At 45.5% G+C, this 16,179-nt stretch overlaps 3 protein-coding genes across 3 annotated transcripts; 1 reads left to right on the forward strand and 2 right to left on the reverse strand.

Annotated features, from left to right (window-relative positions):
- Positions 1-679: 679 nt before the first annotated feature.
- On the reverse strand, positions 680-5,307 carry LOC136965615 (high-affinity choline transporter 1). Its single transcript, XM_067259800.1, has 8 exons — positions 5,124-5,307; positions 4,418-4,531; positions 3,943-4,098; positions 3,651-3,799; positions 3,330-3,473; positions 2,922-3,075; positions 1,576-1,793; positions 680-1,324 (listed from the first exon to the last, which is right to left on the reverse strand). Exons 1-8 carry the CDS (start codon positions 5,305-5,307, stop codon positions 680-682), a joined length of 1,764 nt encoding a protein of 587 aa, XP_067115901.1.
- Positions 5,308-8,324: 3,017 nt separating this feature from the next.
- Positions 8,325-9,528, reverse strand: LOC136965954 (claudin-14-like). The gene is given in 3 exon segments (XM_067260272.1): positions 8,325-8,462; positions 8,464-8,832; positions 9,295-9,528. Coding segments are annotated over 3 exon segments (741 nt in total).
- Positions 9,529-13,135: 3,607 nt separating this feature from the next.
- Positions 13,136-16,100, forward strand: LOC136967123 (F-box only protein 47-like). The gene is made up of 10 exons (XM_067261099.1): positions 13,136-13,271; positions 13,580-13,738; positions 13,841-13,917; positions 14,104-14,184; positions 14,286-14,394; positions 14,573-14,746; positions 14,819-14,968; positions 15,277-15,419; positions 15,641-15,800; positions 15,994-16,100. Exons 1-10 carry the CDS (start codon positions 13,136-13,138, stop codon positions 16,098-16,100), a joined length of 1,296 nt encoding a protein of 431 aa, XP_067117200.1.
- The last annotated feature ends 79 nt before the right edge of the window (positions 16,101-16,179 follow it).

The raw sequence follows: 16,179 nt of genomic DNA on the forward strand, positions 1-16,179 counted from the left end.
AACTTAAGATTTGGCTTCTCAACCCTGTTTAGATCAAGTTTGTGTTCAGTACTGTGAGTAATGTGTATGTACTGACTTGTGTCTAGTGTCTGTGTGTAAGTGGATTAAGAGGTACGCAACTAAAACATCAACCGGAAGATCTGTTGATCTTCCAATGAAATTCAATCACAAAAAAAAACATTGGAATCATTCTACATATCTATGTACAACACACGCTAAAAACATTATTGCTCTATTATAAATGGGTTCTAAGCAAATGAGGTTAAAATGGAAGCAGGTTTCATACATACCCACTAGATGTAACTTGATCACACACACCCAAAAACACAGACATGGGTGTGTGAACTGTACCGCGTAACTCCATGGTGAGATATTGCACTATTCTCTTCTCAATCACGGCAGTTTCTTTGAGAGCGCTCCACGGTGAACGACATATGGGAGGACAACTCTGTCCTGTTACTGTACGTATCTTTATTTTCTGTAGCAGCACCGGAAGAAAACTAAGATGTGGGGAGGGGGGGCGTTTAGGTTTCAAATAGAGACAGAGTGAGAGTTTGTGACATGATAACAACACGTACAGAGAATGATTCGCTGGATAAAGACCTGGTATGAATCTTCTGGGGTCTGGTTCCTAAAGTCAGGTTCAGGGTCCAGATCTGGGTCCGGTTCTGGTCTGGCTCTACTCGTGCTCGTTGTTGGACTCTGGGCTGGACGCGTCGTCACTCAACACCTCTGTGTTGGTGAAGGACACAGCCAGTGCCGTGCTGAGGGGTTTGACAGGCGCCATCTCTGACAAATTGATGTTGTCGTTGCCCACCAGCGTCGTCTTGTCCATGTTCTCCTTGCTGTGCTTAGACACCACCGCGTCCAGGAAGTCGTACTTGTGCGACAGCCTCCCACTCTCAAACAGGTACTTGGCCAGGTAGGAGACGCCCACGTTCCCCAGGAAGGAAGCCAGCATAGAGATCGTCTTGAAGGGGAACCTCTGCTGGATGAAGTGCTCCACCTCCCCTGTCGTGTGGTGGATCTTCGATTGCCTCACCCAGCCGGGGTAGTAGATGAAGGGGGGCAGTTTCAGGTAGGGTTCTCCCCCTCCGATGCGCAGCAGCAGGCCGAACACGTAGGCCGCGACTGAGCCGTAGGTGTTGGTGCCCTTGACGAAGAGCACGCTGAGCAGCTGGGGGAAGATGATGACGTAGACCAGGTCGGAGCTGAGGTACCACAGGCCGTACACCGTCCCCGTCAGCAGGGCCATGGCTGTGGCCAGAGCGCCAAACACAAAGATGGTGATGCGCATCACCCACACAATCTCACGGTCGGTGGCCTGGGGGAAGAGAATACCACGGGGAAGGGACATGGGAGAGAGACATGAGGGGAGGGAAATAGGTCGAAGGACATGGGGGAGGTGACGTGAGGGGAGGGACATGGGCCAGATTAGACACTGAACTCTGAAGTATTTAGGATTAGGGTTAGTAGTTATTTATGAAAAGATATGAAGTGTGTATTTCATTGTTTTGAGTGTGTGTGTATTGATGTACAGTATAGGTCTTTGAGTGTGCACGCATTCGGACTGACCGACTGTCTGAAGGCCAGTTGATAGATGTTGCGTGCAAACATGGAACTGGCCGAGAGAATGGATGAGTCAGCTGATGACATCACAGCAGCTGAAACAGCGCCAAGACCAAAAAAGGAGATGTAGGATGGGCACAGGTGTTGAAGCACTATGGGAAGGATCATGTCTGATTGGTCCTTGTCTTTAGGAGGAATGGCCCCATACGTTGTCTGGTTCCAGTCTGGAATAGAGAAACAGAGGGACAGATGATGTTTATCAAATAGACTTTCAAGCAAGCAATCTCTAAACTTTATGTATTTATAAGTTGTTTTTTTAAATAAAACTGCCAATGCAACTGAAACAAAACTGGTAATGGGCCTTTTACATATGTATTGTACTTGTAATGCAAGTCTAAGTAGATATCTGATAGTACCCAGAACCTTTTCAAGTTTTGTAAATATATATACAGTATATGCATCTACTGAGTATCTCCAAAGAATAAACTGCAGCTGAGCCAGATTTGGTTTATTGGTGCCCCAAGACAGCAGATGGCATTGCATAGAACATGTCTATTAGCAGTCCCTCACCAGAGGAGCAGATCCTCCAGTCCCACGTCATCCTACGAATCCCATCATTCCCTTCTCTACTCTCCTCCATCCCTACCCATCCTCCTATCTTCACATCCCACTTGAACATCCACTCTCTCGCTCTCTCTTCTCTCTCTCTCTCTCTCTCTCTCTCTCTCTCTCTCTCTCTCTCTCTCTCTCTCTCTCTCTCTCTCTCTCTCTCTCTCTCTCTCTCTCTCTCTCTCTCTCTCTCTCTCTCTCTCTCTCTCTCTCTCTCTCTCTCTCTCTCTCTCTCTCTACAGTCGTTCTCCAGAGCCGTGCAGTCTGTCTATCTCCCTCTTGCGGACCTTAGCAAGCAGATGTTGATTAATAATAACGGTAACTTTGATGAAAAAGCCTCAGATCAGTCACATTAATTAATCTTTCCTCAGATGCAGAATTCAGAGGCTTCCTCTCATCAGACGAGACTCCTCCACTCAGCCTGACAGGAGCCGTATGGTGTGTTTGTTGTTTACACCCAAGAATCCTGTCTGCTTTAAACATCTGAAGTGAGGTAAACATGTAAATAAGCTAATGGTGAATGACATATCTTTTGATAAAACACCCCACTGCTAATTGTTTGGAATACATTTGTGGAAATGTCTTCTGAATGGCTTATAATGTTGTTTCAATACTGGAATGACTTTGTGTGTATGTGTGTGCGTGTGTCTGTTCCTCTCCCTCCATTAGTCTGTGTGCTATTCTGCCACACCTATGAATTGTGTACATGTGTGTGTAGGTGTTGTGCGTGTATGCATTCTTACCTGTGGAAGCCCCTATAGCTCCTATGAGGACAGAGGGCACAGCCATGACAAGGCAGCCGAAAGCAGCCAGAAAGGAGAGCACCTGGGCATAGGTAGCTGAAGAGGCAGAAAGAACCCGTTGAAAATACACCTGCCAGGGAATCCCCCCTAACATCTAGGAACAGAAACACCATAGTAAATACAGACACCAAACCAATAACCAGAACAGTACAGTTAGCATCTATACCCTCAGTACACTGGCTAGCCTAATCAAACTGGAGTTGGGATGTCCATCAATCAATGTTGTTAGTAAATATATGATTAAAGGACATCCCCTGAGAATAATAATCCAAATTTTTTTAAACAATCGTGTTGTTATACTGTGTCGTTAACGGTTGGGTGTTGAAAGCTTCAGCTGTGAAGACTTACCAGAAGACAGAAGTTGTCGATCCACAGCCAGGTGTCAGCTGGCTCTATCTTGCCCAACCAGGGGGACTGGTAGATGATCTCTTTGGCTGTGACACCTATGTCCGACACAGCAGGATTGGACAGGGCAAAAGGCACACTGATCCACTAAAAGAGAGGAGGACACAGTGTTATGGTATTATGCTGAACCCACACAATTGACTGAACAGGTCATTACAAAAGCAACACAAAAAAAATATTTTCCAATGCAATGCGAAGGTGTACAAAAAATAAGGGTGCTATAAGAGCAGGACTCAAGTGCTCAAAACCTTCTTCATAACTCACCAGACCCAGGAAGATACAGAACAGTTGCACCACGTCAGTGTAAGCCACAGAATACAGCCCTCCAACCAGGGTGTAGAAGATGGCAATCAAAGCTGATATCACCACTGACATGTTGATGTCAATGTCCACGATCACACTTAGAGTTGCCCCTATTCAGGCAAAAGGACATGAACAGGTTCTTAGCAAGTATTGGGAGTTCCAGAGTGGTTGTGTTTGGACCTGTACTACATAGACTTACAAGGCTACGAATGATAGATACAGTACAATAAAAGTGTACACAACTATCGCTTACCCAATGCGGATAAAATGGCAGCGGACCAGAAGATCTCTCCCATTAGAGCGGGAATGAAGAGCAGGCCGCCCATGCGCTTTCCATAAATCTGCTGGAACGGGTCGAGCATGGTGACGTATCCTCGGGAGCGCATAGGTTTGGCGAAGAACAGGCCACCTACAGAACAGCACACAGAAGCATTACAGAGATGACCAGCAATCCTGGTAACAACGTTATTGATCGTGCCTTTCTATGAGCCAAATCAAGGCCATTTGAGTACCATTGAAAAATCGCAGTATCCACGATCAATCACTAAATGAAGGTTGCGCTTGACATTTTATCTAATTAAATTTTACAGTCCAGTAGACCCACGTTTTGATCAATTAAGAAGTACAAATGAAAACAAAGCAGCGCGGAGTAGCTTAATTAATAAAACACGGAATGACAAATCATGTTAATTAAAATATAATTAAAGTGAGCGTTGATATGGTCTTACCTACAACCAAACTCAAGGCGTATCCAAAGGGTGCTTGTGCCCAGGCCAATCCAAAATCAGGCAGGTATACATACTCCGCCGTCCCGTTGATGTAACCCCCTCCGACCCAAGTGGCTGATGAACAGGGAAGATGGAAAGATTACAATATGGGGACTGAAATATTTAGCAAATGTTAAAAGTATATGAGTTATGTTACAATACACTTCATTGTAGATCACTATATATTTTCCCAAGATTGTGTTCTAATTGTGCAATGATAAAAGTGAATCATTTCAAATATTCAATAGAATATTGTTCTCATTGTCACGAGCATTTCTGTTAGTTGCAAGAAATAAATAATTGATTCCCCCCCCCCCTTCTTTAGACTGTACCTTCGGGGTCTTAAATTAAAATAACATCAAAGGCATTGGTTCGGAAATGCGATTGGAGTGTTTAATTAATTCTACCGTTAACCGTTGATCTTGCATTTCTGTAACATTACTAATAACATTGGTATGTTTTGAATGTCTATGTGGTTTTTATTTACAAAAGGGTCCGTGCGTAACGGTCGGGGGTGAATCTCAATTAAGCATAAACATTTTCCAGATGTTCGATTGAATGTTTGAGTTTTTTGTCAGTCAGCGAAAGAGTGATAGGGTAAATAGGACGGAAATAGTTAGAGAAAGTGCCACAATGCCTCTCAAGTCAGGCGCTGGACAAACCTTACCGGTCATTGTAAAGCCGCCAACAAATAAACCGATGTCCCTTCCTCCAACCATGATGGTCTCGCTCCGGTCTGTGCCTTCCGAGACCCCGGAATTTTTGTTTTTCCACGCGGCCCATATTCCCACGACGAGAATTAACAAGTAGAAGATAACAATCGCCACTAGCCCCTCCGCGTGGATGGTCATCTTCCACTGCCGAGATCAAGTTCTGCGCGAGGACAGGAATTTCATTGAGAGCTGCGCGAGGGAGAGGTTTAAAACACAGCTATCAGAGTGAAGTGAAGACCTGAAATGGCTCAAACATTATCATTAGCAAAGTAAACTACAATTGTATTTCTCCACTTAGGAATAACTCTTAGAACATGTTATTTTTGTTTTTATTTTTGGGGTCTGAAGGAAAGTGGCAGCCTAGATCAATTTTGTGCGTAACTTATTTTACGCACTTTTACTATCTGGATTGACATACAAACGTACAGAAAACACTTGAGTAATCATTCAAAAAGGGTAAAATCTTTACATTCTTATTATTGTTTTTGTTTTACCACCTTCATGGCTGTGCGTAAAATGCACTTTACATTGGTCGGAGAGTGCGTACAGTCAGTAAGAGGGAAATGGAGGTCCAGTAGCCAAATGTAAACCCGATGGGTCTCTCGTGCAGCGTCACCAAAATCAAAGCTGCACTTACCAGCTCTAATTCATGCTGACATTGGGTTTTTAGGATCGGTTGAGCTGCAGTTATATTGACTTCCCTTCAAGACTCCCTTCACCACTCACACCCACACTTATTTAGACGTATTGCACTTTGTCATTATTAAACAACAGTTGAAACACACACACAATTACAAATAACAAATCCGTTCAATCAACTGCAGAACATGTAGACCAGCGGGGACAGAACATCATGTACTACAGTAAACTATAACCAGTCAAGTCGTCCTACCTTCGGAGATGGGTCAAAACAGGCAGTCTGGCGAAGATTCCAAAACTCAGAGCAACAGACACTTTCTATAAAAAAAGGCTTGGAACGCAACGTAATCCTCGCCACCCATGCGTAATTCTGCTGCCCGTGTTCGTCAGACGGCTGCGAACGGAGAGGTTAGCGTCAGAAGGCTGGGATGGAGGGGGTCTTTACAGGATATGAATGGAGTGGTGGGCTTGGTTTATGAATAGGGGTGTCAGTTTGTGCAGATTAGGATTGTCTCCGAAGGTCTTTCAGGAGAGGACCGAAATAGCATTTCATTGAGAATGGCATGACGCACACCCCTGGGAGAGCTCTGGAATAAAACATCCGGTATGAGGGGAACAGTTAAATTGCCAGGATACATAAAGGTGATTAATTCAAATTCAGCGCCTGTAGGTGGGAATCAGGACATGTATTCTGCAAACGCCAGTGAAAAGCCAGCCATGAGTGTACAGCAAAGGTTTTTAATTATACAACCTCAAGTAGAGATGCACCCTAGACTTCACGAGTAAGACCAACGGGATCATTTTACATTACAGTTAGATATTTAGCAGACGCTCTTATCCAGAGCGACTTACAGTAAGTACAGGGACATTCCCCCAAGGCAAGTAGGGTGAAGTGCCTTGCCCAAGGACACAACGTCAATTGACACGGCAGGGAAACGAACTAGCAACCTTCAGATTACTAGCCCAACTCCCTCACCGCTCAGCCATCTGACTCCTGGATCACTTGATTACGCTCGTGTCTTGTCGCAGTGTCTACTTAAAAGTGGGGAGGTCAAATGTATTCGTTATATTACATGCCTAAATACATAAAAATACTAGGCCTAAATGATGTACCTTTTGTGAATTGAAAATGTTCCAGTGAACCCTGGATGTATAACTTGGAGAATGCACTGGGCTGCCACGAACACATTGCAGTCTCTGTCCATGGTGCTGAATTCTGGGGAACTCAACGTTCATGGTGTGATGACGTTTTGTCTACCTGTTAAATCGATTTTCAGGCCATCGAGTTTTTTCGGAATTTTCTTTTTTCGTTTTCTCATTAGATTTCTTCCGTTTTCCATAGGAATATTCAGCCTGAAGTGTTATTTACCAATTTAATTCACACAGCCGACTTGGCGACGACGGCCACTACAAGCTACCAGTGTCTCTAATGTAGTACTTACATTGCTGACAGGCTGTCAGAGAAAGGATCGGACTAATTGGATGGCTTCAGGCTAAATAAGACATAAACATGTCCCCTCGCCTGGCGCCGCTATTAGGCATTCGCAGGTAGGCCTAAACAACAGAATATGAGTAAGGAAAAATAGAGCTAGAAAATAATTGGAAAATAGAAAGAAATGTGGAACAATATGCTCATTATGGATAGCATCACAAAGTGCTGCCAAATAGTAATAAAATATACCCCCCTAAAACAAGTAAGTCTAGTGTAGATTACTTAATATGGAGGCACCGTTTGCATGCCTGGTTAAGGATCACAGACTCCAGAACTTCATGGGTAGCTGTCGCCACCATGTGGTCAATTTAGATTTTGCCTATTGTAGACCCAAACCAGGGCTACTAATCAACATGTGCAGTACAGTCTGTGACATTCCAAGTAAATCAATCAGTTACTGACTGATTGATCAATGATCAATGAAATGAGGAAACAAAAGACTGGGTCTTCTTGTAAATTACTGTCTATTCATTTGTAAGATTGTTCAGGAGGTTGAGATGAGACTTAATAGTCTTCAGGTGAAAGTCAGGCGAGGACTCGTTTTCAAGAACTCTGGCCACGAGCAACAGTATGGCATGTAAGTTTATCATAAATGAATATCCAAATGCCATATCAGATCTGGCATTTTATGATTATGCATTGATTGTTGTTGGATCATGCTGATCCTTACTGAAACACATTAACCAACCGATGTATTTGTTAACAAGGGGTACTTTAGTCAACAGAATATTCTGTACATTTAGAGTTAACACACACCTCAATAACATTTTACTTTTAATTAATTAGCAGAGTCAATTTGAGAACATATAGTCTTGATAGCCAATGACACCCACACTTATTTCCACTGTGACAACACTTCACTGTTTGGTAAGTCAGGGAATTCCAACAGTGTGTACTATTCTATTGACATAAAAAAGACGTAATTGAAGCTGGAGTCATGGCAGTCTGAAGTAACTTAAGTCCTCAGACAGTGTCCTTCCCCCTCAGACAAGGTCATTATGAAGGTCTGCACACTTGGTCTTCATCAGACATAGTCACTGAGTCTATAGCCACTGCTGGAGGCGGAGGTGTGAGAGGGTGTGCGGTTGCCTTTCAGCGCAGCGGGGGGCTTGTAAGGGGGTGCAGGGGTGTTTATGTTACTCAGTGCAGGGGGGGGGCGGGGGGCGGCGATGGCGTCGCCGAGGGAGGGGGTTCCTCGGTCTGCCGCCCCCTGAGTTCCAGCAAAGCACCGCCCCCCCCATCAGACTCATGCAGGAGGACGCGTAACCCAGGTACACGGCCAGGCCGATCTCATACTTCATCCCGCTGGGCAGCGTGGGGTTGTAGAACTCCACGATCACGTCGTTGGTCGTCCAGGAGACGGTGATGAGGCTGAGCAGCCCGGCGCACAGGAAGCAGACCCCTCCGCAGAGGGCGAGGACGTGCTTGGTGGGCGAACCCCGGGCACAGCGAGTACACTTCATGCCCACGGAGGCCACCACGGCTGCCAGGGCGGAGGTGAAGCAGGACAGGACCATCAGTGCCCGCGCCGCCTGGGGAAACAGGATCGGAGCATCATGGTCGCAGTGGAGCTAAAGGGAGTGTTGACGCAAACCAGTAGATCACCACAGCTAACGCTAAGTTAGAAAGTTGAGTTGCACAGTGGCGTTTTAGGAGAAAAAACATGCAGTGTACTACTTAGACCAACCATTTTATGAAACAACCTCAACCTGATGTGTCTTATTTACATTTACATTTAGTCATTTAGCAGACGCTCTTATCCAGAGCGACTTACAGTAAGTACAGGGACATTCCCCCGAGGCAAGTAGGGTGAAGTGCCTTGCCCAAGGACACAACGTCAGCTGGCATGACCGGGAATCGAACTGGCAACCTTCGGATTACTAGCCCGATTCCCTCACCGCTCAGCCACCTGACTCCCTATTATTATCTATTCTTATCTGCAGCAATGTACTCTACTCCCCGTTCCCTCTGCCCCTCCTCCCATCCAGTCCTACCTGTAGGTCAGGTGGCAGCGCCAGCAGTGATCGGTGGACCTCACACTGGTAGAGGCCCGTGCTGTGCCACATGCACTCCATCCACAGGCCCTTCATATAGAAGGTGGCAGTGATGATGTTGGAGCCCACATAGGCTGTTCGCCGCCAGTGTGGCAGCACGGTGGCAACTACAGTACCCACAAACCCCAGCAGACCCAGAAAAAAGCCCAGGAGCTGAACAGCCATACTAGCCATCTCTGGCACATTTGGCGGGACAGTCACTCACTTTGTAACACAGTCAAGCACACATATGCAGTCCAAGTGTGCATACAGTTACTATATGCACACAACCAGCACACAGGCTGACATACACATGCTGCACTACAAAGGGAACACACACAGAACTCACAACTAAACAGTCAAATCACTGTTCAACCCCAGACACTGTGGAGTCTTTAACGTCCAATTCCCAGCTGCAAAGTGTAAACTCCACTGATTTCCGAGCCAGTCACGGTGTTGAAGGCATTCTTCAGTCGCTGTCTCGGGGGCCGCTTGGTAGTGTGCTCTGGCTGCAGTCTGTTGTCTCTGGAGGGGGCCTCGACAATGGCTGACTGGATGTGTGACGAATAGGAGCTCCGTTCTGCTTCACCTAGTAAACGTTCTCCTCTGGGGTAAGCACGCTCTCAGTTAAACTGCCCCGCCGTTCCTGGTGAGGAGAGGAAATTAAACATTCACAGAAACACCCAGCTTGAGTTTACCGTTACAAACCACTAACTTCATTCTGTTTTTTTCCACAACCCCCGAGGCTTGTTTTGTCACATAAAATGGAAATGTGAAAGAAACCAGCCAGGTGGCCCATTTTAGTGTAAAAAGTATTAGTATCCATGACTCTCAATGGATCATGAGATAACTTATCTCTATGATTTAGGTACAGGAACACTGCACTGTATTTTTGATTCAGTGGATTTGTATTGTAAGAGGTGCCCCTGGCGTGTGCTTGATGTTTCCTGGTTGGCTGTGGCAAGTGGTAGGTTTACGCCTCCTTGTGTTAGAAAGCCAAGGGTAGTTGAGCATTGACTTTCATTGTCTTCATTTTCAATGGGGACCACCTCAGGTAATTTGTGTCACACACACATCCCCCCCCCCCTCACACACACAAACAGAACAGTGACAGACAGATGGCCTGCAGGCTCCAGGCACACTGATTAAAATAGAAGCCCTCACTTAAAATACTTTGTCTTGGACAACCACCACTATGACTTGCATTTATATAATTCTGTAACTCGTTAACATGAATGCAACACTGACTAATGTAATGTCATAGCCACAACAGCTGTTTCCCTCCCCTGCATGACAAACGCATGACACGACTTTCCCTAACAACAGAGGAGGCAATTGTGACACAATGTGAAAGCACAGAGGATGTGTTTCGCCGTGTTTGTCTGGTGAGAACAGAGACCATCCGGATATGCAGAGGGATCTGGTGGCACTGGGGCCTGACTGTCCAACCCCGAGAACAGAAACCCTGTTGTGCCATTTGATTGATCGCCAGCCAAACAACAGAGAAATGGCTCCTTTTTGAGGCTGAGAAATAATCTTGTACTGCATACAAGAAACAATGATACCACAAATCGTCAACATTTCCAAAATGTTCATTTTGAACCACAAAAATAGATACAGTAGTCGTGCATGGTTCTGCTATGAACCATTAGCACTCGGTTTTGAAATGACCCACAACCAACAGTACAAACAACAACAACAACAACAAAGCTACCTCTTGAATGAAACAGACCCAGTCAGACAAGTCAGCCCCCAATACTTCACCCAACGTACCTGCTCTTCCTGGAGCTACCCCCTTGAAGGAAGTAACAACAAGCTGAGTTCTGACCTGTTCTCTGTCTTCTCCACAGCCTCTCTCCAAGTCTGGGACCACCACAAATATCTCTACACTTCTTATACTCTCCAGAAAAACAGTCAGCATCAGCTGCTTTCACAAAGAGCAGCTCCATCTCTTTTTTTTTTACTCCTGTCCCATTGTCCGAGTGAGGGATGTGACTGTGTGTGTGCGTGCGTGTGTCTGTCCTGTCAGGGAAGTGACGGCCCAGCCATGGTTCTCTTTATTAACAGCACGCGTATCTGTCTGGCCTCTTCTTTGACTGCCAGTCTAATGAGATGCGGGTTGCTGTGGAGGTAGCCAAGCTCCAGCACGGCTGATGTAAAGATAGATCCTGCCCAGGGGCAGGGGGCTCTGACTGGGGAGAGACAGGCTGCCTCACTGCTGGTGCCTCTTTTTAACACTCTCCACAGGAATCTGTAAACAAACAAGCATGTGGTAAATAATATACAGTGATAAAGGGGTGCCATTTTGTAGACCATACCTCCAGTCCTGTAGCAGAAACAAGAGAACCCATGTGAGAGTTGAAGTAATCCAATGTAGTCTGGCAAGAAGTGCAGGACTGTGTCCTTCTAATCTGTGCCACCTAGGATCTGTGATGTCTCAGGCAAGTCTACGTACACAAACCACTGTCCCAATGTCTAAAATACTTTCTCTATTTGCAGTGAAGTCTCTAGGACAGCCTGCAGCTCCACGCCTTGGGTAAATGACTGATGGGATTACCCTGTGGAAGGCCTATGAGAGCCGCCATTTTAGTGCTGAAGAGTTAATAGCTTTAGTGCAAAGCATTTAATCCCACGATAAGTAGACCTGGGTCGTCCTGTGTTTCCAGGGCCCATAATTGGACAAGCTAAAAATGATAAATGTTTATCTGTTAAACACGTTGTGTAACAAGTGTTTTTTTTATGAACCATGAAGTAATTTTGTTTTGGAGTCAAACAAAATGATTCCTGTTCACATTGTTGCTGATGCAGCTCCATCTCCACATTTGTGGAGTTTACCTGGTTGAAATGTTTTGTGGGGTTTAGCTCTCTTCAAAATGTTTGTGAATTAGGATTGGTCAATAGCCTACTTTCTGACAAAAGGAATCATGAAAAAGAACAATGCTCTGGATTTTTTATATTAGTATAGCGGGACAAGTTCGGCCATATTTCTATGGCTCTGGGGTTAGGGTTAGAAAAATTATACAAATTCACTCAAGACTAGATATAGCGACTTTTCACCTTCCGTAAACGCTCATCTAGCGACTAGCGACAGAACTTGCGACTTAAAACGGAGATCTTCGTTTTCAGCAACAACATTAGGCTACTGTAATTTAACTTTAGTGATGTGACAAAGTTTCTGATTTGGATTTAGGCAAGGTCATCACACGTAATATAGCGACTTTTCAGAGAGCCAATAGCGAATTCGGTAACTGAAAGTGGGGCGCGAGATAGGCTACAATTTTTCGCGGCAGCATTCAATTCCATCCTCAGCTCTCTCACGAGGTGGTACAACACACTGTGACTGTCAGCCTTTCCCTCAATAAGTTTATGCAGTTATCAAATTTGTATGTAGCTTGTAGGTTTAGTAAGTCTGTTGCTACCTGTAAGTAAGACTTTAATAACGGAACAATTTGCCCCTTTAATAATAATCTAGTGTCGGCTATGTATGCTTGATAGTTACCTTTCTACTGTAGCTAGCTACAGTACTGTAGTAGCTGACTAAATTTAAGTTAGCCTAGCAAACCAGCTATTAATTTTCTATCCTCCTAAACAAGCACATCTGCTGGGCCAGCTAGCCAAATAATCAGATAATCGGATATCATAATCAAATAATTAGATATAATCTTATTGGTTTACATAGTTATGGGTCATGTACTGCTCTAAACTTGTTTATTTAAGATTGTGGACTACTTCAGCCAAATTGATAACCCCTGACGTTTTCTTGTGGCCAGCATTCAGTGTACATAGGCCTTCAAAGTCTATGATGTCGACAGTGCCCAGGAAATTTACGGTAACCCACAAATACCAACGCAGACGGAGGCGACAGCCCTACCCGGTCAGAAGCATCACCACCCGGAGCCAGTGCAAGACCAGCGGCAGCTTCTTCGAAAGGCTGCCTGGTGAAGTGTTTGACATGATCCTAGACAGACTTTCTGGTGGGTTAATATAAGTTACAAAATATTGCTGCAAAATGCAATCAGACATCCACATACACTGCAATGCTTGCGAACACACAGAATGCAAGTCTTGACTTCTCACACCATTGCAGATTTAGGTTACATTTATTGCAGATTTATCACATTGGTCTTGTGGAATTGCATTGTTGGCCATCTAAGCCTAAAACTATTTAAAATGACACAACTGAAATAGTAGCTAACTAGATAGCTAGCAAGGACCGTTGGCTAACTTGCATGTGATCCTGGACCAGTATTGGAGATCAGTGTTTTCAGCATGGTGTCCAAAACCATCAGCAGCGACATCGCGGACCACATCTCCACTATCTCCTGGATAAACAGGATGATCAACCAGAGCTTCCACCACTGCACCTCCACGGAAGAAAGTCGAGTCAGGCACTATAAAGCTTTGGGTAAGAGACTGTTCACTCAATTACTTTTTATTGAACTACTCACACTCACTCACCATCAGTCATTGTGATTTACGTTATTTTTGTTTTTAATCATTGTCTCAGGCTTGTTGTTCAAGAGATGTACTCTGTTGCTACCAACGAAGGACAGGTTAAAGTTTATATATAGCAAGTTCTCCCAGGTAAGACAGGGAGGGGTGAGGGAGGACAGGCAAGGCACACACTGAACAAATTCCAAAGTCCAAATTCCCTATATCGATGAGATCTAAGGAACGAAAGGGAATATAATGATGCCGATTCAGTTTACGTTGAACATGTACACTTGTCCTCCTTCTCATTCTCCTGTCTGTCTTTCCCTTTTTTCTTAGGTCCCCTGCTTCATGATGGAGCAGTGCACCACCTCCTCTGCTCACTGCCTGGGCTTCTCCAGCTATGGAGTGTTTCTGCAGGTCAGAATTACAACAGAGACATGACATCTGTTTTTCTTCCCAGGGTATTTGGTCAAAATGAAGGAAAGCCCTTCGTTTACTACAAGTTATCTTGTTGGCAGACGCTGATAGCGGGCTGGGACGAGCTGGAGTGCCATCGAGTTTTCAACTTCCTGTGCGACTTCACAAACCTCCCAAGGAAGATCCAGTCAGTGGTGACAGGGAAGCCAGGTACATTGTGTGTGTGTGCGCGTGTGTGTGTGTGTGAGAGAGAATGAAAAAAAGCGGTTTAAGACCTGGTGAGAATGTCAGAAGAGGAGAGATCCTGAGCAACGGATGAAGACGCGCAGAGAGATCAAAGAAAGAGGCGAGACCAAACCAAGAGAGCATTGCTCCCCCTCTTCCTCAGGTGCGTGCCAGTTCCTGGAGCTGCAGATCCGCCTGTTCTGTCGTCAGGTTCTGTTGGACCCATGGCAGCACCGCCGAGACACCCTGTTCTGGCTGACCCGCATCCTCAAACCCTGGCCCATGGTTAGCCAGGCCAGACTGCTCTTCATCCTCTACGGACCCCTGCTATCAGACAGTAAGTGACACACTCTACAGAGCTCCCTCTGGACGGCTCTGTCCTGATTCTGCTGCCCCTCTCTGCCCACAGGCTCTTTGGGCTGGCAGGAGATGCGGGGGCCTGACGTGGCCCATTGTGCTCTTTGGGACCTTGCTAAGGCTGTCGTCCTGCTTCACAGTGACCGAGAGGCCAAAGACTGGACCACTGACACTATACTGGCTGTCCTGGAAGAACTCACAGGTAGATTATTTGTATTTCTTTTTGAACACGCAATATGATAAACAATGTGGCTTCATCAGCACAATATCTATAAACTGATCACATATTTTTCAGTGTAGGTTTGAGAGATGCTTGACAGATGGTAACCCTGGTACACGTTTTTTAATAGGTCAGATATAGGTCACCCCTGCAGTTCATTGTAGTATACAGTATAGGTACCTTCAGCTCTTCATCCACCTGTACCTAATGCAGCAGGGGATCCAAAAGGACTTGTCTTCCCCTCGTGACACTGCGCTTGTTGTCTGTCCCCCCCCCCCCCCCCCCCCCAGTCCTCCCCCAGGCCTGGCATGCAGAGAGTGTATCCCGCCTGTTGGTCCTGTGTGGAAACAGCCTGTGCTACAGTGTGTTGGCCAGCAAGGCCCTCAACGGAAGACTCTTTGAGATCTCACGACTCATCGTTTACGTCACACTGGTTAGTGACGAACCCCAACCCAACAGAAGCATTTATTACCAACATAACCTTGGAAGTTGGATTGATACTGTATTATTACATTAAATGAATCGTCAACTTGTCATGGGCTTGCTGATCACTTGGATGGCAATGCCGTTTTAATATAGTAACTGTACCTCACTGTTTGATGGTGTTGAGCTTCCGGAGTCTTTCAAAGTCATGAAATGTGCTCCGGTCTGCAGGTGTGCGAGAAGGATGGCTACTGCATGAACTGGTCAGTGAAGATGGTTCAGCAGCTGTGCCACGTGTTCCCCACCTCGGCAGAGAAGTGGGCCTTCATCCAGAGCCTGGAGAACATGTTCTCCGAGGTCACCATGGAGCTCTATGAGGTGGTCCTGGAAGGTTAGCTTTGCATTAATGCAGATGCTCCGATTTGAAAGTTCGATAGTGTTTATAAACATAGATAAGGGATAAACTTCATTTTTGTTGTTGTTGCAATGACAACCAAACTATTGGATAGTGTATGTGTGTGATCAAATGGTACTTCTAATTGTTACGTCTATAATATATGAAATAACATTCTGGAATTGGCCAGGTAACCGTCTTGAGGACATTGACACGTTCCAGACCCTCTGCAGCCTCCTCAATGCCAGTGCCCACTTCCACACTGAGATCCTCTACATGTTCCTCAGAAAGGACTGAAGAGGCCAGGCCAGGAGCGAGACATGACATGACAAAAGAGGAAGTGGAGATGAACGAAAGGGAGGAAGACAGACACGAC

This window comes from Osmerus mordax, chromosome 2 (assembly GCF_038355195.1).
Source record: "Osmerus mordax isolate fOsmMor3 chromosome 2, fOsmMor3.pri, whole genome shotgun sequence".
Taxonomy (NCBI): domain Eukaryota; kingdom Metazoa; phylum Chordata; class Actinopteri; order Osmeriformes; family Osmeridae; genus Osmerus; species Osmerus mordax.